The sequence below is a fragment of the Conger conger genome, chromosome 15 (assembly GCF_963514075.1).
Source record: "Conger conger chromosome 15, fConCon1.1, whole genome shotgun sequence".
In the NCBI taxonomy this organism is placed as follows: Eukaryota; Metazoa; Chordata; class Actinopteri; order Anguilliformes; family Congridae; genus Conger; species Conger conger.
Window position 1 is genome coordinate 14,218,892 of NC_083774.1, and position 22,580 is coordinate 14,241,471.

At 47.2% G+C, this 22,580-nt stretch overlaps 1 protein-coding gene across 1 annotated transcript in view; it reads right to left on the reverse strand.

Annotated features, from left to right (window-relative positions):
• Positions 1 to 22,580, reverse strand: part of b4galnt4a (beta-1,4-N-acetyl-galactosaminyl transferase 4a) — a 152,709-nt gene that overhangs the window by 7,993 nt on the left and 122,136 nt on the right. The window contains exons 9-15 of the mRNA XM_061222114.1: positions 22,369 to 22,447; positions 12,569 to 12,635; positions 4,961 to 5,104; positions 4,179 to 4,288; positions 2,829 to 2,929; positions 2,336 to 2,409; positions 617 to 1,901 (exon numbers count right to left, since the gene is read on the reverse strand). Coding sequence (XP_061078098.1) covers positions 617 to 1,901; positions 2,336 to 2,409; positions 2,829 to 2,929; positions 4,179 to 4,288; positions 4,961 to 5,104; positions 12,569 to 12,635; positions 22,369 to 22,447 — 1,860 coding nt within the window. The remainder of the gene's footprint in view (positions 1 to 616; positions 1,902 to 2,335; positions 2,410 to 2,828; positions 2,930 to 4,178; positions 4,289 to 4,960; positions 5,105 to 12,568; positions 12,636 to 22,368; positions 22,448 to 22,580) is intronic.

The window sequence follows — 22,580 nt, forward strand, 5'->3', positions numbered from 1 at the left end:
CCACAACAAACTCTAAATTACAATTCCACATGTAAACATGTGTGCAAACAAACAATTTCCTAAACAGGCACACAGTTGCAGGCACAAGCACAAACACAAACATACACACAAGTGCACGCATACACATACACGTATACACATGCACGCACGCACACACACACACACACAGACAAACATGGACACACACACACACACACACATACATACATACATACATACATTCACATACACACACCTACAGGCACACATGCACACACACATGCACTATACACCTGCATGGACACACACACACACACACACTGAAACATTGACAAACATGGACACACACAGATACTGGCACACCCATACAAACACACACACACACAAACACACAGGCCCACCCACACCCACACATGCACACACACATATGCACTATATACACACACACACACACACACACACACACAAACACACACACGCGCACACACACACATACACTCACACCCACACCCACGCACACACTCACACTCACACTCACACACACACACACACACACACACACACACGCACACACACACTCACACACACACACACTCACACACACACACACACGCACACACGCACACACACTCCTCACCCTCCGTTGCGCTCGTTCAGCTTCTCCATGTACTGTGCGAGCACGTCCACCACCTCGCTCTCGGCCAGCTGCAGGTTCCCCGACACGTTGCAGCGCAGGTCATTCCAGTCGGAGCGCAGCAGCTCGAAGTCCATGCTGTTCACGCTGAACGTGCGCTGCCAGTTAATGGCTTCCTCCGCCCAGCCCGGACGTGGGTCCGCCTCCTCGTAGCTGTACTCCGACAGGCCCCCTTCCTCCCGCTCCAGCTCCACCTCCTGCTCCGCCTCCGGCCCCGCCTCCTGCTCGGGCTCCGCCCCCGCCTCGCGCTGCTGCAGGGACTCGGTGATCTCCGAAGTGCGTAGGTACGAGGTCACCCGCGCCTCTCCGCGGGGGCTGTTCTGGGACGGCCGGGGGCTCGGGCTGGCCGTGGTGGTGGGATGGGGTTTCCCCCGGAGGGACGCAGGGGCAGGAGAGCTGCCCCTCCCTGGGGAGCCACGCCGCTGCACCCAGGGGTCGTCCGCCCTCCTCTGCTGCCGCCGGGCCAGCGACGCCCTGGTGGAGGCCTTGTGAAGCGCAGACAGGTGGGTCATGTTGGCGCTCAGCAGAGGGGGCTTGCCGTCCTTGAAGGGGGGCCAGAGCTGGGGCGGGGCGCGGGGCTTGGTGCTCAGGTTCACCAGCTTGGTGGTCTTCCCGTTCTGGTAGAGGAAGACGCCCGGGAACACCTCCCTGGGCAGCCGGGGGGTGGAGCCGCGCCCGCCGTTGGCCAATCGAGGCCTGGTGATGTAGATCTTATCGTCCTCCTTCTTGCGCTCCCTATTGGCCGGTTGGTTGTCGGGGGCGGGGCCAGGGTGGGCTGAGTTGCTGAGGAGCTGTTTGGTCCTGCTGCTGAGGGCGGAGAAGGAGCTCTTCTGGGGGAACAGGAGCGGGGACTTGCTGAGTTTCAGGGGGTTTCGGCTCAGCTCATCCGGGCCGGTGCGGATCCAGGAGAGGGTGCGGCCCGGAACCATGCCCGCGCCCAGCCCCCCCTCCTCCTTGTGCGAATGTGGCGGCTCCTGATCCTCCAAATGGTGGTTGGGGGGGCGAGTTCTCCTGCTGCCCCCCCTCGGCCGTTTCTGCCGGCGACTGTGGGCGCGGCTGTCCCCCTCCTCTTCCTCACGCTCGGGCGAGGCAGGGGAGGCGGTCCTTCCGGGGGTGTGTCTGGTGGTCGGGCGGCCCGCCTGGCTGCTATTGGCTCTCCTGGCTGGAGGGGTGTCCACTGCCAGCGACTCATCCTCTGGGTCCACCCCTTCCTCCTCCTCCAGGAAGTCTGGAAAAGAGAGCGGGAAGGGGGAGCAGGAAGGTCAGGAACCCCCCTCATTAAGGGCGACCTGTAGCGTAGTGGTTAAGGTGCATTACTGGGACCCGCAAGGTCGGTGGTTCGATCCCCAGTGTAGCTACATTAAGATCTGCACAGCCGTTGGGCCCCTGAGCAAGGCCCTTAACCCTGCATTGCTCCAGGGGAGGATTGTCTCCTGCTTAGTCAAATCAACTGTCGTCGCTCTGAATAAGAGCGTCTACCATTAATGTAATGTAATTACCCTTGGCCCCCACCTGTAGCACCATTACATGTTCTCCTGAAGGGTGGTTCACAGCTGAGGACACACAGTTTTTAGCAGAGGAGGTTCCGGCATGTTCTGTCCTGTCCCAGGGTAGTTTAATGTGGTGGGCTGCCCAGGTTCAGCCCAGTCTGAGTATACTCACCGTCCGGGTTGGGGAAGAAGAACGGCCGGTCGTCCTCTTCCTCGTCCATCTTCATGTATTTGTAGAAGCCAAACCTGTCAGACAGAACCAGCGCTGAGAGTCTGAGACACAGCGACAAGCCCGCTCTCAGGCCCTTAGTCTGAGCAGGGGGGGTTTACAGAGTACAGGCAATCAGGTTCTCCTGCACCTCCATCTGGTTGCTCACAGGGACAAACTCTATGTATGTCCTATGCATCATGATTTTCTGTCATCGGAACAGCATACTCTCATTTTAATATTCACCATTTTTTTTATTTTCTGCACATTTCTGTGACAGGTTTTTACTCTTAGATCCTGAACTGAATAATCAGAGCAGTTTTGTCAATGTTATCTATAGTTTGGCAAATGTACGGATCTTATTTCTCCCAAAACAATGGAAACAGTTTATCTATTATTGCACATTTCTCTACGAGCAATGCTCAACTAGTAATATTCTCATTACTTAAGAACTTACTTCTCCAGGTATATGGGTGACTCTCTGTAGAAACACTTGTTCTCCTTCTCCATGTGGGTCAGTCTGGTGAAATCGTTGGGAAACACAAAGGAGAGGTACACCTGGACAGGAGATAAAGGCCACAGTCAGCACACTGACGGCGCAGCAAATAATCCTCATACCCATTTATCTCACTCTTGCAGTCACCATCATTTATAACGGCACGCCTAATGGCTTCATATAGCTCAGATTAATTCTGATGAGTCAACAAACATGAAGTGCCCAGCACGGAGCTGGCTATCTTTTATCCTATTCGCATACACACAGATGGCAACAAAATTGTCCCGATACTGCTGCAATAGCGTGGACTGGCCATGTGAGGGCAGCATCGCATCAGCTGTGAGATCTGGGCCAAAGGCAGAGAGCGCTAGGCTGTTTTCCCTTGTTGTGAAGCAAGCAGTGACTTAGCCAGAGCATTATGCCAGAGCAGTGGTCCTCCATGACCTGCTATAATGGTCTCAGATATAATTAACTCCCAGGAAACATTTCATTGGCAGTGAAAAATTGGTCCATTGAAGACTTTCGCTTTAATGCCGGGTGTTCAGCCTTTCGTGGGCTATTATGCTAAACACCCTACATCTGCCTAAAAGCATCATTGTATTATTCAATATACTGCAGAGTGGATGAAGTCTTAAGCAGTATAATAAATATGTGTACTTGTATAAGTCTTTATCAAGTGAAAATGGATTTTGCAACAGCATAGTCCATAAAATGAACATGCATTCATGATTAAACAGTCAGTGACCATACTGTGTATGCGTACCCAGACACACACACACACCTTCATATGGCATGTGCACACATACACACACATTCATATGGTATACACACACTGAATGCACAAAAACACACAAATGTATACACAGATACACACAGCTCCACTCACAGACAAACACACACACACACACACACACACATACACACACATACACAGACACACACACACACACACACACAAACAGACACACACACACATCTACACAGACACACACACAGACAGACACACACACACACAGACACACAACACAGGCAGACACACAAACACACACACAGACACACACACACACACAAACAGACACACACACACATATCTACACAGACACACACACAGACAGACACAGACACACGCAGACACACACCTACACAGACACACAACACAGACAGACAGACAGACAGACACACAAACACACACACAGACACACAGACACACACACACACACACACACACACAGACAAACACACATACACACACACACACACAGATGTCCAGCTGCTTTGTCTGTGCAGTGTCAGTAGGACAGGGTTACTCACAAACTGCAGGCCCTGGTAGCGGGCGATGGGGAAGTCCTTCACCACGTATGTGGGGGAATACAGGCAGGCGGGCAGCACGTTCTCCAGGCGGGACGCCTCCATCATGGGCGCTACAGGGTGAGAGAGCCTCCCATTACCATACATGACATCACACCTCACAGTGACATCATCCCAGGACAGAGCCCATCACAATCTGGAGACCCCAGAGGCACACATCTGACCTGTGCCTAATGACATCTTGTGATCTGACCATCATGTCCCTCTTTTAAAGTGTAACCAGTTATGTTTTATGGTGTGAAAATTAATTTCGAACACAAACCCCTTCACATTCATTAATCACAAAACTGCAGGTTCTGCAGGGATCGATGTTGGTTTCAATTATGTTATTGATACACACTATGCCTGCGATCAATATGAAAATACATTGTGAGAAAGAAATTCGATTCGCCTTCATTAAATTGTTCCAACAATGAGGACAGTGTCTACAGACCAACATCAATAGACAGACAATCAGACACGCAGACAGACAAATTACTGAAGAAGGAGTTTTGAGGAGAAAAGAATCGACAGAGAGAGACAGACATAATCACTGTTGTAGAAGGTGTCTCACTGAGACAGACACACAGAAAGACAGACAGACAGACTCACTGCTATAGAAGGTGTGTCAGTGACACGGACAGACAGACAGACAGACAGACGGACAGACGGACAGACGGACAGACGGACAGACGGACAGACGGACAGACGGACAGACAGACAGACAGACAGACCGACAGACTCACTGCTGTAGAAGGTATCTCTGGGGTCTGGTTTGAGCATGTCAGCTCCGTGCTGGCTGTGTGTTTCAGACTCCAGAGCAGGGTGACTGTAACTGGCTAATGTTTGGGGGATGTGATCCACACTGTTCATCTTCAGACTGGACTCGTCTACCAGAGTGAGAGAAAGAGAAAAATAGAAAGAGTGACACACAACAAGGTTGAAATACAACAAATAGAATTTCTCCAAATGTTTTATGAACGCAGGACACACTCTGCCAAGAGCTCTCAGAGACCGGGGGTTTGGGGAAAAAGTTCTTGAAAGCACAACTTCTGAACAAGCTCTTCAGCAGCCTATCATTAAAGAACAAACAAACACAACCGCAGAATCGTTAAAAGGGCCTCTGAATGAGACCAGAGATATGGGGGGGAGTGAGAGTGAGCAGAGAGACCGTGGGGAGAGGTCTAAAGAAGAAAACTCCACAGATGGAAGTGAGGACAGGACTGAAAAACACATGATTCTTATTTGACCACACAGGCACCCTTACTGTGTGTGACTTCCATAACATTACACTTTCACACGGGGTACCTTCACAACTCTGCATACCTGTTGAAGCAAACCGCTCAGAGCTCACCTTACAACAGAGTTCAACTGGTGGGAAGTGACCACAGGTGGTTCTGGTAATTGTGGTTCTGTATAATGGCGTGAACCTTCCCCGTACCTTAAACCCTACCTCAAACCTCTTGGACCAGCTAGGATAAGTGGCATTGGACACAGTTATAACAGGTAGCTTGGTGAATATCAACATTTCAACTTTAACAGTATGTTTCAGTGTGAAAACTACATTAATACCAAGGAAGTGTGGCATGGGAGGGATTAGTGACATTGGAGACTCTGAGGGCCAAAAGGCCACTTCTCCCAGCTGTGCTCATCTGCTCCCCAAAACAGTTTGCTATTTGTCAGAGGCAGAGAGGTGGTTGTTCAGGAGACGTGTACAACAGTGTATACGGTGACACCTCTATTCTTTGTTTGTAAAACCGATGGAGAGAGCTAAGGCCCTCGCGGTTGTGTAATGTTTCCTCAAGAGATCAAGCAGTGAAAGTTGAAACAACAAAACAGCCAAGAGGCAGCATCATTCAGTTTGCGGTTCATTTCAAAATCCTCGTTCTCAAGCGTCACTTTGAAAATAACGGAGGGCGGTTCGGTGGCGATGACCCCAGCCTTTGAGGGCAGCCCCTGGGCCTTCGGTGTGAGGTCACAGGACCAAAAGTGCCCCAGCTCTGGCTCAGCCCGGCTGGTCGGGCTCTGTGAACGTGCCCATCACTCGGACCCGTACCGGAGCTGTGTCTGTGAGAGGCTGCTGGGAGTTTTAGGAGGTTGGGGGGGGCAGTGGCCTGCCCCTCTGAGGGTGGAGACAGGGTTTAATTACTTCTATCGATCGGACGTGGGAGCGGGAGCGAGAGCGGGGTAGAAGTATGATTTATGGGGCGTCTGATGCAGGGCCTGACGAGAGACATGCTTTATAATTAAGGAGACGCCAAAATTCGTTTTCTTTTTTCCTTCTCTCCTCCCCGGGAATTGATGGGGAGACCAGAGAAGAGATGGTGGGGGGGGGGGGGGCAAGAGATAAGAAACATCATATCCAGCACTTCCCGAAGAAACAGGAAGTCTGCAGCAGGGCAGCTGGGGGTGGCAAGAGGAAATTAGACTTTTGAAGGCTTAACCTGCACCCCCCCCCCTTCCCCCCCTCTCCAGAAGAATGAATAAGCACTTCCACTTTTCACTACCCATCTGACACCTGGGAATGTACCAATTGCATCAGTCTGGGGCGGGGGTGGAGGGATTTTCAGAGTGAGGCGGGGGCTTAATCGATACGGCTGAATTGAGGTGGAGGGGGGGAGCTCTGGAGAGAGGAAGCAAAGCGGGGTACTTAATTAAGCGGGGGGGGGGGGGCGGGGGGGTGTCGTTACGTTCCGCCTGGGTAAATGCACCTCCTGTGTGTGTTCGCAGGAAGCAGACCTGCCTCTCACTCCAGGGAGGATTAGCCTCATCCCCACACAAAGGCCCGGCGGTCGCTGCAGAAACCAGCCTGCCGCCACAAAGCGCATCTGAGAGGGTGTACCGCCAAAACGGCGAAGTGCTCCCCCTCTGCGGCACGCCGATAAGGCCCCCGCTCACGCTGAAACATCACGGCGGGATTCACGCGCTGGCTGTCCTCCCCGACGCGAGAGGCCGCAGACACTGACCGCGAATGCATCGGCGCACATCGCATGCGTGCAGCGGGCCTGGAGCCAGTCAGGTACCAGGGCCTGAACGAAGAGCCACGGGCTTCCTTGGGTTTATCCTACATTACGTGTTTCCTCAGGTTTATCCAACATTACGTGTTTCCTCAGGTTTATCCAACATTAAGTTCCACAACGTAATGTATCGATATGACCACAATATTTGCCAACAAAAACTGTGCGTATATGTGCATGTCAGTATGCATATGCACGTGAGCATGCATGTACATGTGCATGTCAGTATGCATATGCACGTGAGTATGCGTGTATATGTGCATGTCAGTATGCGACATGGCTCAGGCAGTAAGAGCAGTCGGCTGGCAGTCGGAGGGTTGCCGGTTCGATCCCCTGCCCGGGCTGTGTCCCTGAGTAAGACGCCTAACCCCCAAATGCTCCTGACGAGCTGGTCTGTGCCTTGCATGGCAGGCAATCGCCGTCGGTGTGTGAGTGTGTGTATGAATGGGTGAATGAGAAGCATCATGTCAGGATGCATATGCACATGAGTATGCGTGTATATGTGCACAAGGTCCTCCTGACAGCTACTGGCAATTATAATGATACTCAGATAGTAAACAACTTCAGAGAACCTTAATAAAAGACACTTCCCCGGTGCTCAATCCAAACCTCACTGCAGTGATCCGAGGTGTCTGTGTGCATCACAGAGACAGACAGTCCTCTCTCTCTCTCTCTCTCTGTCTATCTTACACACACACACACACACACACACACACACACAAACACACACAAAGTCTCTCTCACATACTCTCAAGGCAGTGGAATGATAAATGTGCACGGCGTTCACCAAGGCAACCGGCCTAATGCCCCAAGTTAGCGGGTCCCAGCTACCCAGAGCTTGTTAACTTGAGCGTGGATTCACTCACGAGGCCCTGAGCAGCATGGATGAACAAATGAATGAATACATGAATACGTTAATGAGCGAATCGGAAGTGTATGATTAACTACCGTGAACCTCCTTGTAATACTCAGCAAATATGAGAGGTTTTGGGGGTGTGGAGAGCTGACTGGAACATGAAAGGATGGGAAAAGAGACACAACACACCACGGAGAGGAATGCACCTCAGCGGCAGGGGTGTCCTGACACATATGTGGCACTATTTGGGTATTCACCACACAGTGAGAAGTATTTGAAATTCACTATACAGCCTGGGTTTTTCCACAGGGGGTCAGTGGACCATGGGAGTCATTGAAGGTATGATAGGGGATCCTTGGCCAGGGTTTATGTGCAATGACTACATATATGTGTGACCTGCTCTATCAAAATCAGTTGTATTGACCCCAAAATGTATTAATGAGTAAATTGAATATTCGAAAGAGGAGAATGTAAGCTTTCTCACAATACCAAAGTTATCTCCATACTCCAGATATCAAGGGAGTTTTATCCCATTGCATTTGAGAAAAGCGGCTTCAAAGTTTTCTCACAAAACAAATAAATTTGTAAGTAAAGTCCGAAATAACCGTATAGCTACATTAAATTGTTTGCCCCACCTTACATACAATCCTTAATCACTCCCTACTCCCCAGCTAGACCACTCCGGTCTGCCAGCTCTGGTCGCCTTATGGTTCCCTCTCTCCGAGCACCTGGCGGTCAAGCTGCACATTCACGCCTGTTTTCCGTTCTGGTTCCTCAGTGGTGGAATGACTTGCCTACCACTGTCAGGACAGCAGAATCCCTCCCTCTATTTCGACACAGACTAAAAACACACCTTTTGAAATTGTACCTTAGTCCTCCCCCCTGATCCCCCCCCCCCCCCTTCTGATATCCCTCTCTTGTCTAACCCCCCAAAAAAACAAAAAAACTTATGATGACTATATGTTTAGAACAACACTTCATGTGTATTTTACTAGTTATGGATGTGATGCTTTAACTTGTGGAAGAACCTATGCACTTGTAAGTCGCTTTGGATTAAAAGTGTCTGCCAAATGACAAAAATGTAAAATGTAAATGTAGCCATGAACACAGCTGATGTGGTTGTTAGCCCATTGCTACCTCGTCCTCTTACGTGTTAAACATTTAAAACTATATTTAAACATTTTATTTGACAGTGGGACATACAAATCATGAAAGGCAAGACGTTCAAGTGGTTGCTAGTGGTGGTGACTGCATGGTGACTGATAACCAGTGACAAGCTGGCTAACCTCCAAACATTGCACTCCGGTGTTACTTTCACACAACTCTAGTGTTTCTTTCACTTTGCCTTGCCTTTAAAAGCTTAAAAACTACATTTTCACTCTGAATTTGGCATTAAGACATGCAGATTATGAAAGCCAAGACACTGTTCTACAAAATTAAGATGAAAGCCTAAAACAGGCAAAAACGGAATATTTCTACATAAACATCAATTCATGTAGAATTGGCTCTCGCGACTTCCAACTGATTATGGTAGAGCAGGTCACATAAAGATATGGTCTTTTTTTTTCTAACTTACGATCAGACTCTCCCGGATGTGTTTGAGCCTGGGTGGGGGGGGTCTCTAGATCAGAAAAGGTTGAAAACCCAAGCTCAACAGCGTTTCATAACGCCCCAGTCAGACACCGATTATACAACACATTCCAGCCAGGTCTCTATGCCTGCTGGCTGTCATATCTCCTCAGCCTCTTAAGTGTTTCTGCCTCTTTCTCTCCCCACTTAGGAGAGCCTGAACAAGCGCACACCGCGGCTCGCCTCGTAGGACCTGCAGGATACACGCAGGTTTTGTGAATTCGCCCCCCTCTCTAGCTCCTGTGATGGTTTTCTCACAATCTTAAAACGCACCTCTCGCAAGTTACTTTAACTACAAGGGTCTGACAAATGTAAAGTGCAATTGCATCTGGGGCCTATCCTAGCACACACTGGGTGAAAGTCAGACAAGGGGAGAACATGCAGACTGTGCACAGGAAGGCCCTTGAGGCCAAGAGTTGAACTCAGTACCTTATTGCTGTGAGGAGACAGCAATACTGCACCACCTTGCCTCCCGTAAAATGTAAATGATGAATTATAAATTGAGGAGGTGTTCTCTTTGGGGAGACTGGAGGCTCTCTCATGCCCTCTCAGGAACACGGTTCTCCTCTCTTGGCTTTTCACTCTTCATCACAAATGCATAGGCAATAAAAACAACAAAAGCAAATAAACAAGAAAGCGCGAAAGGAAATTGATGGGGTTTTTTTCTCGTTTTATATAAACGAGTGCAAGTGGCCACGGGATGTGGGCCTGGCGCAGTTATGAATAATTTAGAGAAATCAACAACATCTTAAGAGCAGCAGAAAAACAATAACCGGCGCGGTTATGCGACTCGAGTCTTGCACGGATGCTAGGAGTGTAATGGCGTGTGAAAAGAACAAAAAAAACATACTTGAGCTTCAAGGAACAAGTGCGTGTTTAGAACAAAAAGCTGATTATAAACCCCCAAGCTGTGATTTTCCTACTCAGTTAGTCGCCTTTATTAATATGTTAAGCAAAGGAAAACAATTAAAAATATTAAAAGTAATAGAATTTAAGACATTCCAGGATCAATGGAATTGTGTTTTGTTCCAGTGAAAATAGTTCGCCTCCAGGTGCAAAGCTGTCTGAACATTAATGCTGGGCCATACCATGAATTTATCATAGGAAACATGTGCCTTTCACTGTTTACAGTGAAGCAGCACAATGATTCCCCACAGTTTTCACTGAAAGTACAAGGTGATAGAGTGGTACTCTTTCATTCCATTAAAGGCATGTAGCATCCAGTGAGGCTTACACAACGTTTTGTCTTTTTTAGCATAGTATCCATTTCCATAACTGGACATAGACTCAGCGATCACTTTATTAGATAGACCTGGGAACCAGCTTGTTAATGTGAATATTTAATTAGCCAATCATGTGGCAGCAACTAAATGCTTAAAAGCATGCAGACATGGTCAAGAGGTTCAGCTGTTGTTTTTACATTTGCTGCTGACAAATGTCAGAACATGGAAATGTGAACTAAGTCACTCTGACCGTGGAATGATTGCCGTGGAATGAGTGCCAGACAGGGCGTTTTGAGTATCTCAGAAACAGCTGATCTTCTGGGGATTTCACACACAACAGTCTCTAGAGTTTGCAGAGAATGGTGTGAAAAACAAAAGACAGTGAGCAGCAGTTCTGCAGGCAGAAACGTGTTGTTAATGAGAGAGGCCAGACTGGCTGAAGCTTACAGGAAGGTGACAGTAATGCAAATAAGCACACATTACAACAGCGGTATGCAGAAGCACATCTCTGAACACACAACGTGTCAAACCTCTTAAGTGGATAGGCTACAGTAAGTCTAATAAATACCTAATAAAATGCTCATTGAGTATACTAAACGTATTTAGGTTAAGAACCTTGCTCAAGGGCATAGTATATGTTTACAGGGCTGGATAAACACTGAAACAATTCAGGTTAAGTGCCTTGCTCAAGGGTACAATGTCAGTGTCCCACATGGGATATGTACATGGGATTGAACCTGCGCATTAAGGTTAGGAGCTCAGTTCTCTAAACATTACACTACATTGCCTCCAAAGCAATTCAGGTTAAGCACTTAACTCAAGGGTACAACGGCAGTTTCAAAAACATGAAGTTAAAGAAATATCAAAAAGTTGCGGGTTTACATTCTATCCTTGGGATCAGAAACTATTTAAAGGGATTGAATTTATATGATGGCAGTTATGAGTTTCATTTGGGTTTGAAATTGTAGGCTGAGCTGCACTACTGTTCAGGGTCTAGAGTAACAGATCCAGTATACTTAGCTATGATTCCCCACTGATATGCTGCCTCCAAAAGGTTAAAGCTGAATCATCTCACATCTCAAATATTTAACTGAGGGATGCTATTTTGGTGTACGAAGGTACGTGTTTGTTTTGTGTGAACATGAAGTGGATTTTTTGAAAATGTACTGGTAAGCTGGCACTTATAACAGTCCATGTGTAAGTACATGCATGTACAGAGAACATGGGTAATTTGTTGAATTAGCAGAGGGAATGCATTGGCCTGATTCATAATCCATCAAACGAGTGCTGTAGCCATCTACATTAAATATATTACTGTATTCTAAACAGCACCCATCATTACATTACATTAATGGCATTTTGGACGTACAGAGCGACATACAGTTGATTAGACTAAGCAGGAGACAACCCTCCCCTGGAGCAAAGCAGGGTTAAGGGCCTTGCTCAAGGGCCCAACGGCTGTGCGGATCTTATTGTGGCTATGCCGGGATTCGAACCACCGGCCTTGCGGGACCCAGTCAGGTACCTTAACCACTATGCTACAGGCATTAATCTCCGCCCCCTCATTACCTCCCTGACACTCCCCCTCTACCCCAAACACCCAATCAAAAATGGAAAAATGGACCTTACCTGTGTACAGGGAGATATAGGCAGAGTCGATGACCTCATATTTCAGGCCAGGTAGAAATGGACGCCACTGCAAGAAAAGGAAGACCAGTCAGCCGAGAGAGAGGGAGAGAGAAAAGGACAGAAAGAGATGCACGTACATAACTCCTCATGGCACATTCCAGAAAGTTCTGAACGCTCGTTCCACATTCAGCAGTGTCAATGCCGCATATGGACTGGGCCTCTGGGCTCAATATCCCAGCCGGCACATGCCGTACTGCAAGCCGTCGCACTGGAGAACTGGTGTCTTCATCACGCATTTAGACACGCCTGAGCCATTTGGCCGTTTCACGAGAGCCACTGTCGGAGACTCAGTCAAAATTGAGCAGCATGCTGCAATTTTGGAGCGACTCGCCATAACGTTGTTGTCAATTTCGCCGCCACCCAGACCAGGACGACGATAATTGATATTATATTTACCATAATCCCACTGATTTCCCAGCTGCACCACATAGTTTGTGCTGCGCACACCACGCCTGTGGTCATCAAACTACAAACGCTCGATCGCAGCGGCCAGCGTGCCCACAAGCTGTGCCTCTGACTGCGCCCAGGCGCCGTGCGACATCGATTCTGTAGAATAGAGCTCTCAGTGCCAGACAGCGAGCATCAGATCCAGCGGGGCCTTCTCACGGGGCCCGAAGTCTGACCCATTTACTCGCCCTTCGCAAGGTCAGCCTGAACACGCGGGAGAACTGACCCGTGCCGGGCAATCCCCGAAAAGTCTTTCGCCTTGTCCTGCGAGGCCCCGGAATGGCAATCGTAACCACGCGGCTTGAGGCTTTCAGCGATACGCCTAGCTTTCTCTGCTGCGTGCCGACAGACAGGCTACAATTCTCTTAAAGAGATTGTGCAATTACCACGTCACTTCTTGTTACCCTTGCGGTAATCAAAGGAGACAGGTCATTTTCCACACTGAAGGCCTGAACCATAAATACACTGAGCAACACATATCTGCACAAACACACACACATACACATACACACATAAGTACATATACAAGCACACATCTGCACATAAACACACACACACACACATGAATACATACACAAGCACACATCTGCTCATAAACACACACACACACACACACGCACACGCACAGGAGGCAGTGGGAGCCCCACATGTGCTCGGGTGAGTGAGCAGCGATATTAGCATGCTGCTACTCCCCATCCCGCTCAAGGTCACGGCTGCCTTTCACAGGCATTGATGAAACACGTTACCCCCACCCCACATCAGGTCTGCATAGCAGATACTAGCTTATACTCCCTCCACCTCCCCAGCCAACAGAGCCAGTCTCGGGTGTTACAGTGAAGCCAACAGCACAGGACCACAGCATAAAAACTCATAACTTCAATTGGGAAAGCTTGGGGAAATGGACCCATCTCTGCAAGCAAATGTACCAGCGCACTACTTTTTCCCGGGAGCCAAATTCCTTTTTAGAAAGCAGTGCAGGTACGGATCAAACATTTTCCACATACTATTAATAAGACAGTGTATGAATGAGATGTAGGCGCACCTGCCAGCTAAACTTTTTTCACATACTATTAATAAAACAGCAGACGAATACTACCATATTGTACATGTGCATTAATAAAGTAGATACCTTCATAAAATATGAATAACTTGCTTATTATTCTGCCACCTGTACTGGGATGGTGTGCTGACACTGCGGAAGCAGACCTGTATGTAGTTAGTTTTTTGATGCCTCTAAATAACTTTTCTTCTTACTCAGTCACGAAAGGGCCGAGAAGATGTCTATCATCGACTGAACGTCTGTGGTACACTGCATGTGACCTACCATAGATATACAGCGGAAGGCTAAACCATACAGATTACTTTGCATTCTTTTTGTGGCACCAGCACATCAGATAAGAAAGAGGTTGTGATTCCTTTGTCTCACTGACACAATAATATAATAGCGGAAAGCGTTAACACAAAACATTTGTTTCTCCTCCCGCTTTCCCTGGGATAAAACCAGTCGCCGTGATAAAGGTGGAGATCTCACAGGCTTTATGAGATCTGGGCAGACAGTGATTTGTGAATCTTGAGGAAAGTACCAGAAGAAGACAAAACTACAAAGAAAGGGGATCCCTCGGGCGTGTTTCAGGTGTGTCTGAGCAGCCCTGGGTCTCAGGTAGGGGGCAGGTTCTCTCTCAGGTGGAACAGGGCGATATTCCGCGGCCCTGAACATTCAGCAGAGAGGAAGGAAAATCAATGTCTGGAGAAAAGGAATAGATTGGGCCAATCAGAGAAGAAAATGGTGAGTAGGGCCCTGTTGTATTTCATCAAGCTCTCATTTGTAAGCATCCAGCAGAAGGCCATCGGAGTTTCTGAAAGCCTTCCCCTCGTCCAATGTGTAATATCCTCTGACTAACGCCGCTGTTCTTTTTCCCTTTTTTTTGCTGAAATCCAATTTTCCTGCCGACAAGCCATAAATTCTCATCTTGTCCTGGTTCTTGGCCACAGGTTTCCATGCTGCTTTCATCAGGCTAGCATTCGAGCAGGCCTGTCTTGGCATGGAGTGTGCATACTCAAAAAGCTTGCAAGGCCGGGTCCCTATGAGCTAAAAGGATAATTTACCCATAGTGCCACACAGGAAGGACACTGTCATCTTATGCATACTGTGCTAATTTGCTCTAACAAAACGTAATTCTCCAACCAAGTAACTGAGGGACTCCATGGAGATAATAACGGGCAAAGATTGTACTTCTGCACTTCAGCATTGTCCTGCTGACTCTCAATGCATTCCTTTTCACACCTGACAAATCATTGAATCATTGCCATGGGGACCAAACTGTCAGGGACTCCAGTGCTGGCAGGTGAAGAAAGATGGGTGCTTGCCCTGTCACCAAAATGGAGGAAGGATGGGGAAGAAATGGGGGGGGGGGGTTATTTTAAAACAGAGAGGGATTTCAGAAACATGGACCACGGTGATTACGATTTAAAAAGCCGATTAAAGCATCCCTCAGCTCTGCTATGCCTCTCTCTCTCTCTCTCTCTCACTCTCTCTTTCTCTCTCTCTCACACTCACTCTCTCTTTCTCTCTCTCTCACTCACACTCTCTCTCTCTCTGTCTGTTACTCTCACACTCTCACTCTCACTCTGGGAAGGGGGAGTTTAATTTATTTATCGCTCAAAAATAAATAAATGACTGAGTGGTGATGACGTTGGACTGCGAGCAACCCCAGACACGCACACTCCCGTATAATCCTCACCGCACTGCAGTCAGGTTGGGAAATGTAACACTAACTCTCAAATCCCAAAGAGCTTACCTGGTTCAGACAGCCGTGAAAGTTATGTCTGTGAGTTTACGGTCATCATCAGACAGTGCCGGGAAAATCATCTCAGAACCCTCCCATGAAGTTCAATCTGAGTTTGAGCATCGCCCCTGAGGTAGATGTTGACCCTCTGCAATCTGAACAGATAGAAATATTTTTTCCCCCCCTGTCAATCAAATGCCTTAAGAGCAAGTAGGATGTGGGCCCAGTTTCAATATACTACATATGTGTCATGAATGCACTTAATGGAAAAAGTCTATATGAGTGTATAATGAGCGCACGTGCAATGTTTATTTTCTATATCTGTCATCAGTAATATGTATTTGTATTTGTATATGTGTTTATGCAGTGGTATTGTATCCAAGATAAATTTACCCCTGGGGATGACAGAATGAATCTTAATCGTAAAAATCTCCATCAGAATAAAAATACCATTTTGTGAAAACAATGAAACGCAGAGGAGGAGAGAAACATTACAGGCGCCTTGCTCCAGGGACGGTAATATTCAAAATGTGGATGTGGATGGACAATTTGGTTCTTGAGACAAGTTCAACCCTCTAAGTGTCTCTCCCATGGGACCTGATAACAAATTGTCAATCTTCAATTCCAAGGATATTTTCTGTGGGAGCAAAAGCCAGCCATGTTGTTGGAGTTATGTTAACCACAGGAATAAACAGGTTATAAGATGCAGGATTGGGTCGGTATGGGTGTTTATAGTTAAGAGCAGGAAATACCAGGTAAGGATATGAGAGTGGGTGAATAGATGATAGAATTTAAATGACTTTACATTACATTTACATTCATGGAATTTGGCAGACGCTCTTATCCAGAGCGATATACAGTTGATTAGACTAAGCAGGAGACAATCCTCCCCTGGAGCAATGCAGGGTTAAGGGCCCTGCTCAAGGGCCCAACGGCTCTGTCGATCGTAGTGTGGCTACACCGGGGATCGAACCACCAACCTTGCGGGTCCCAGTCAAGTAACTTAACCACTACACTACAGGCCGCCCTATACAAAGAATACTTTACAAAGGATGAGAGGAACCCAGAAGAGACTGCGATTGGATGTTCCTGAGAGGGAGATCTTCTCCAGCTAAAACGAGGTCCAGAGACACAAAAGTGCAAGGGAGACAGAGGACAGAAATACCATCACCGTCCCAGGGTATTACGCGTTTGTTTTCAGTAGGCGATGTGGTCTGCACACAGTAAAACATTCAGTGTTCTATCAACTCCTGCACATAATTAGAGTTCAAGTAACACTAGACTGTGCACTTTCAGGTCGCAGTTTTAAAAGAAATTACTTAATTGTTTCCTCACTTGTTAAATGAATCAGTTGAGTTCAGGAAACTTGAAACACGTTCATTAAATATTAATAGCAAATCACTATAAATATTCCCTGCAGTCCAACTGCAGCCCCTGTCCTCCACCATTTTAATTGGTGAACAAGCATTTGATGCAAACCCGACTGAAAAGTTCTTTCTGATGCGCTCACTGCTGTTTACCTGAAACCTAGACGTTTGTTTAATGTTATGTGCCACCAGTCCTACTCTGGGTCATTGTTTTGGGTAAAGTTTTCCCATCACCATTTTGATTTCGTCAGTTCTATTTAGCTGACTAACATTTGCCATGAAAGGACGGTTTGCTTGTAGGTGAAACTAAACTAATCACACCGCCCTTATAGAAAAATCTTAGCTCTGAGAAGTAAAGGTATCGTGGAGGAGCCTTTTTGTTCTTTAAGGATCAAACATGAAAATGCAATGTTCTCATTTGGGTACTAATAATGAGTACCTTTAAAAAGCACACAGGCTACAAGTTAATTATGTATTTCTTGGGAACAATTTTATGTACATATAGGGTACCACCCCAGCAAAAAGCATTTGTACCTTTTTAGGCACTTTTTAATACCCTTTTGCCTGAGAATGCTTTGTGCTTTGTGCTTTGTGGCCCTCTTCCACTCGGCATCATACTTATAAGCAAAATGTCCATGCAAACGCTGCACTAATGCCCAGATGTTGTTGATTTTGCACTATTTCCCTTTCCCCAGACAAGGGCAACTGCATAATGTATTTACAATGCAAAAATTTCACATTAAAAAGACAGTTCAAACCACTAGTGCATTAATCAGACCATTAATATGTTCATTAGTCCATTAATATATTAATCAGTACGGCCCAAGCAGTGAATAATATATAATATATACATATCAGATGCTCAATAACATGGGTTTATGATACATTAAGAGAATTTATGGGCCAAACATCCATCTCCGGGGATATTTATACAGCTTTCATTTTGCATATTATACTGCATACATATTGTAGGCTATTTCCTGAAGCAATTCAGGTTAAGTGCCTTGCCTGGGGGTACAATATCAGCACCACTGGGGATTCGACTGAGAAAGCTTCTGGTTAAAAGCCAGGCTCTTTAATTCCTCTTGAACTACAACACCACCACCAGTATACACAGCTGATAGCCGGTACAATTTAAGCACTGCTAGTTCAATTACAATAACATCTACCTTTCACAATAGCCTCTAATACTATTGTGATTACATTTAGCTCCACCCGACTGTGACTCCACAGGAAATGTTCACCCTTACAGAAACTCTTGATCCACTGTGGATCCACTTGATGTCATCCCTTAAAAACTTTTAGTGCTTGCGTTGAATTAACAGGGTACACTTTATTGTGAGCCACTACAACAGCTGCTCCAAGGTCTCAGCACGGATGAACTTCATGTATGATGGTAGTACTATTTTAGCCCAGGTCCTGAGTCATAAATCACATTAAGTTGCAGTGATCTCCCGGGAGTCAATCCTGCCATGCACAGGGAAGCTCAGGTTGGATTCCTTTTCAGGTTGAATAATGTATCAAGCAAACTGCACTGTCTTATTACGCAGTACTTAAGTGCTTGAAGATGCAATGTGTGAAGAAAACTCATGAGCTCGGTATCCAATAAGATTTGGGGGTGGGGATATGGAATGGCCCACAGCAACGCTGAAGAGGAATGAAGAAGGATGGGGGTGATGAAGACTATTCTCCGGAATTATCCAATCAGACCTCAGGGACTCATCATGGAGAACTGACAGATGGGAGAAAGAGTGTGTATGTGTGTGTGTGCGAGTTAGCATGTGACAGAGAGAAAGTGAGAGTATGAGAGTTTTTTCATATTGTTACTATGATTGATTGTTGTTATCAATATGCTTGGAAATGCACTCAGTGATCACTTTATTAGGTAGACCTATACACCAGCTTGTTAATGCAAATATCTAATTTAATAGCCAATCAAGTGGCAGCACCTAATGCATAAACGGGCCCTCTCCTGTCTGTGCCTTGTGTACAGGAAGCAGGGACTCCCCTGTCTGTCTGTGCCTCGTGTACAGGAAGCAGGGCCCTCCCCTGCCTGTCTGTGCCTTGTGTACAGGAAGCAGGGCCCTCCCCTGTCTGTGCCTCGTGTACAGGAAGCAGGGCCCTCCCCTGTCTGTGTTGTGTATACAGGAAGCAGGCCCCTCCCGTGCTATTTGGTGAACAGGATTGAGGGGAATAAAACCGGTCCGTTAAATGTAAACGTGTTAATTCACCATCACCGACTCTCCGTAAAGCTGTCAAGGGCAATTTAGAGCCTTCTTTTCTTTTTTCCCTCACTTTCCGGGCGTAAGTGCAGAATCTCCCCACTCCGCCATAGGTCTGGTTTCGTGTGGGGAAGGTGCGATCGATCCACCCTTTCTGTGCTGTCTCGCAGAGACAGAAACAACCTGAGCATCTTCTTTACAAATAAATATTCACCCGATCTCCTTAAATGTGTATGTAGTCAGTTATGTTTACTGCGGCAATAATATCTACCAAAATATAGCTTGGTCCCTTTCAAAAGCTTTAAATCAAATTTGTTTTTTTGTGGGGTTTTTTTTCAATTTTGGCATGCTATACAGCAAATACAACTTTCCAATGTGGCATTATAATACAATTCCCATGACGTATTTTACCAATAGCTCCCAAAAATGTTTTTGTACACTCCATCAGGTTCAGGACTTGAAATACCCCTGTGATTATATGACTGATTTTAAAATGATAAGACAATGAAAAGTCTCTGAAAGCATAACTGAACTTGGGGTGAATGTTTCTTTTGTAAGAGGTTCTGGTGGGGTGCAGGTGCCCACTGACATCACCAGACAGACGAGCCGCCAAAGCAGGGATTACAGCCCAGCCACCTCTTCACCTCCAACACAAGGCCAGCATTCACGGCCCAGCCAACACATAAACAACCCTGTAATTCAGCCCCACACACACACACACGCGCACACACACATGCGCACACACACTAACACACACACACCCACACACGCGCACACACACACGTGCACACACACACGCGCACACACACACACGTGCACACACACATGCGCACACACACTAACACACACACACACACACACACACAGCAATGTGTTTGTTATGAGCCTCCTTCCATGTCAAACATTTCTCACTCTCAGTCCCACATTCATCCGCTCATGCATGTAAAGGGCTGGAATGAGTCCAGTGGAGAAACAGTATTTCCAGTATAGCCACCTAGAAACACCGCCTTAGTTTCCCCATGTCATTTTTCTTCCAAACCCTTCCATTTTTTTCTCCCCATCATGAAAAAACGGCGCAGACGTTTTTAAACCATCATCATCCCGCGTGGCCGCGTCCGTCCTAATCTAATCATGACACGAAAGCTTTGGGGAAATTCGGAGGAGGCGGCTCGACGGCGATAACTTTCCCCATCCTGGCCTCATGCGCCGATCAGGGCAGCCGGCTAATAGACCCGTCGCTGTAAATATCCCATTTCTGACAAGGTTCGGCTCGGCTGCCGTTGCTACATGTGAATGAGGGCGCTGTCGGCCCCTTGATTTACAGCGCCGACCTGCCTGCTTCATTAGAGCCTTCTCTCAGAGCAAATTGAGGTCGTCTTTAATATAATTTCCTCTTCTGCTTCAGCAGTAAATACCAAAAACAAATGAATACGAAGGGCAGCTTTATAACCGGGGAATAATAACCACAGCAACTGTGAGGACAATAACAATCATAATGGATTTAATAATAACCGACTGTGTCCGGCCCGGCTCCCTAAATAAACAACAAGCAAAAAAAAAAAGAATTAAACACCCGCTACATCCCAAAGGCTGTGTGTGTAAATCACATGAAACCAGTCTCACAGAAAGGCCGGTTCTAGCCTCGTTTCCATAAGAAACTGGAAGAATGCTGAATTGTCTTTGTAAGTGCCATGGCACTAGCCTTGAGCACAGTTTCAGTGCGGTGCTATAACTTTACTAACAGTACGACCACCGAGTGCCTTTCATCCTGTCTTCTACATACAGAGACAGCCAGCCTCTAGGGGTTCCAGCACGCATAGCCGTCCATTCACACACAATTGAATGCATGCTCTACATTCTGATTCTGCGTGTTTGGGCCGAGATTGCATTCATTGCGCACGGTGTTCAATCCTACCTGATAACCAGCTCTACAACGAGTGTCGGCCGACTCTGGCTAGCTTATAATGGGATGCTATTTCTCAGTAGGATGTTGGTGACAGGACAAGGCGTTCTCTGGAAGATTTACATTCAAATCCAATACCAGCAGAATGCGAACCAGTCTATCTCCAGAAGTGGTTTAGATGAGATTAGGACAAATCCAGCCCGTATTCAATTTCTTACCTACAGACGACAGTCATGGAATGCATCACACATTGAACTTGTCAGGAAAAAGGATGTATGTCAAGTACAAGTACAAATGGGGCCATAGCATCTATTTGGCAATGGGAATGCCAACAGGTTTTTTTAAATGCGCACTGAAAGGACCACAGAATAAGACCGTATTTCAAGCAGTCTGCATTGCAGGACATTGATAATCATCTAATATTAATAGACACGCACTTATATTATGAGAGAGAGGGGGAGTGAGAGAGAGACAGAGAGACAGAGAGAGATATGCAGCTGCAGGTCATAGATCAGACAGCGCGTCTCATGTTTTATTTAAAACAGCCCAGACGTGTATTTTGGGAGTTCAGTCTTACTCATTCTCCTTCTTAAAAATCCTCCTTATCATTTTCCCCCTAATTCTGGTTTGTTACGCAAGAACACACAAAACAACAGAGACGGGAAGAGGCCAAGCGTTCAGCTTTCCCCCCCCCCCCATTCGCCTGCAATCTAGAGCGTATCCGTCACTGCATATAAAACACCCGCGGGCTGGAAGGCCCACCACAGAGACTCTAAAAGGCAGAAGCAAGTCCTGCGTCCTGACTGGGGCCCATTCATTCCAGGCCACGGGATAAAACAAGCAGCCATTCACGGAGAGGGCCACGGAAAAGAGCGCGGCCTGATTTATGCGGCGGTAGCCATTCCGGGGAAACGGCTTGGCCGGTTTCCAGTGCTAACACTCGGCGCGCTCCCTTCCCGGGGAAAGCCATACGTACACAGAGCTCGCCTCCCCCTTCCGCCCCCCCGGCACTTACCCCCGCCTCCACGTGGTCTGAACCCTTGTCATCTTGTTTGTGCAAAATCTCAAAGTAGTATCGTCTGGAGGCCATGAGGCTGGGGAGAGAGAGAGAGAGGGAGAACGGGAGGGGGTGAGAGAGAGGGAGAGATATTTAATTTCAGAATATGGTGTGCGGAAAGGTGGCACTGTGTGTCCTGGCATATGTGAGCTCAGGCCTAACACTGAGGG